The following is a 1778-nucleotide window of genomic DNA, read 5'->3' on the forward strand; positions in this document are numbered from 1 at the left end:
GGTTGTGGGGTGCTGGCAGAGAGGGAAGAGCCGCCCCACCTCCCTGGGAGGGAGGCCAGCCCCACACCCCACTACCTTCTGCCAGATGTTGGCCTCGGGGTTGTAGACGTGGACCTTCTTGGTGTTGTCCCCGATGAGGTAGATGAGGCCGTGCAGGGCAGCGCAGCGTGGGGCCGAGAGGTACTTGGGGATGAAGGGGGATGTGATGGCACTCCACAGATCTGCAAGAAGTGGCCATCAGCAGCCTGGCCCACCCCCGTGCAGCTGCCAGCGACCCAAAAAAGCATTGCCAAGCCCATGGCTATTTCAAGGCGGGTGTCAAAAGAGAGGGAACAGAGCAGCTGGGTAGGGTGGCACCTGCAGTCCCCATGGCACCCCGTTAGCCCCTGGCTGCACCCCAGCATCACAGGATGTCACCCGCTCCAGGGGGATCCCCCTCTCACCTTGGACGGGGTTGTAGCACTGCAGAGTGAGCGCGTTGTACTTGACGGCGCAGGAGCCCACCAGGTAGAGCTTGCCCAGGCAGCCGACAGCTGCGAAATTGCTGACATACTTGAGGGCCGGGCTGATGGCGCACCAGCTCTTGTTGTAGGGGTCATAACGCTCCACCTCCACCGCGTCCACCGTCGTCCCTGCGGGGCAGTGGGATGCTGCAGCCACCCTGCAGCTCCAGGGCACCCACAGACTATCGCCCTGTGGGGACTTTGTGGCCTTACCTCCGATGACGTAGATCTCGCCGTTAAGGACAGCGCTGGTGTGGTTTGTCCGGGCTTTCAGCATGGAAGCGATGGGCTTCCAGGTGCCGTCCCTGGGGCAGAAGCGCCAGGCCTGGGTCGTCGACCATGTGTCATTTCGGGACCCCCGGGAGCCCCCTGGGGAGGGATGGGTCAGGCGGCCGCCCCCTCCAAGCAGAGCTGTCCCCAGGCATCCCTTGCCAGCAGCTGGATCCAGCCAAGCGGGGAGCACTGAGAGGGCTTTGTTTGGAGAGGAGGGCAGTCCAGAGACCCACACCAGCACCCCATGTCCACATTTCTGTCCCTCATCCTCTACCCCCACTTCTCGGGGAGCCCCCCATACCAGTGGCCTTGACACCTACCAGTAACATACACCGCATTGTTCAGCGCCACCAGGGAAAAGCCCCATTTGTTGTAGTCAGGGAAGTCGGGCAGGGCCATCCATCGTCCTGAAAAGCAGCAGAGCCCAGCCATGACCCCCCAGCCAGAAATGACGCTTTTCAGTCAGCCCCATTTCACCCTTCCCACTTCCCCCCTGCACTCCACCTGACACCAGATCGTTTGGCAAGAGGTGGCTTTGGGGTAGACAGAGGTTAATTAATATGAGGGAGGGATGGGGGGACTAGGAGGGTGGGGTGTGCGCGCTTGCCCCATTCTGGCCATGGGCACTTACTGCTTTTGGGGTTGTAGAAGGCAAAGTTCCTGGGGGCAGCCGGCATCCCCACGCCCCCGTCCTCATCTTCGCTCTCCTCCAACACACGGCCGCCAACCACCACCAGCACCTCCTCCAGCTTCTGTGGTGGGGCTGGAGTTGGCTTCCAGGCACCGGCATCGCTCTGCCCCTGATGAAGAGGCCAGGCCAGGACCGTCAGGCTCCGATCTGGGCCTACCCCCAAGCACAGGGGTGGGATTCGGGGCAGGGGGTACTCACCGTGGTGCAGGATCGGGCCACAAGGGCCTTGCTGGCATCTGAATCACGGACGAGGGGCTCAGTGGCGAGCAGGTTCTGCAGGTACTGGTCAGGCAGCGAGCCCAGGTGGGCCC

General features: G+C 62.7%; 1 protein-coding gene across 1 annotated transcript; it reads right to left on the reverse strand.

Moving 5' to 3' along the window:
• Positions 1–75: 75 nt before the first annotated feature.
• Positions 76–1773, reverse strand: KLHL30 (kelch-like family member 30; the record flags this gene model as incomplete). Its single annotated transcript, XM_010188446.1, has 6 exons — positions 76–221; positions 444–632; positions 717–872; positions 1097–1183; positions 1408–1576; positions 1666–1773. Coding segments are annotated over 6 exons (855 nt in total), but the record flags the coding sequence as incomplete, so codon positions are not given.
• Positions 1774–1778: the final 5 nt, after the last annotated feature.

The sequence above is a fragment of the Mesitornis unicolor genome, unplaced genomic scaffold, assembly GCF_000695765.1.
Source record: "Mesitornis unicolor isolate BGI_N332 unplaced genomic scaffold, ASM69576v1 scaffold35027, whole genome shotgun sequence".
Classification (NCBI taxonomy): Eukaryota; Metazoa; Chordata; class Aves; order Mesitornithiformes; family Mesitornithidae; genus Mesitornis; species Mesitornis unicolor.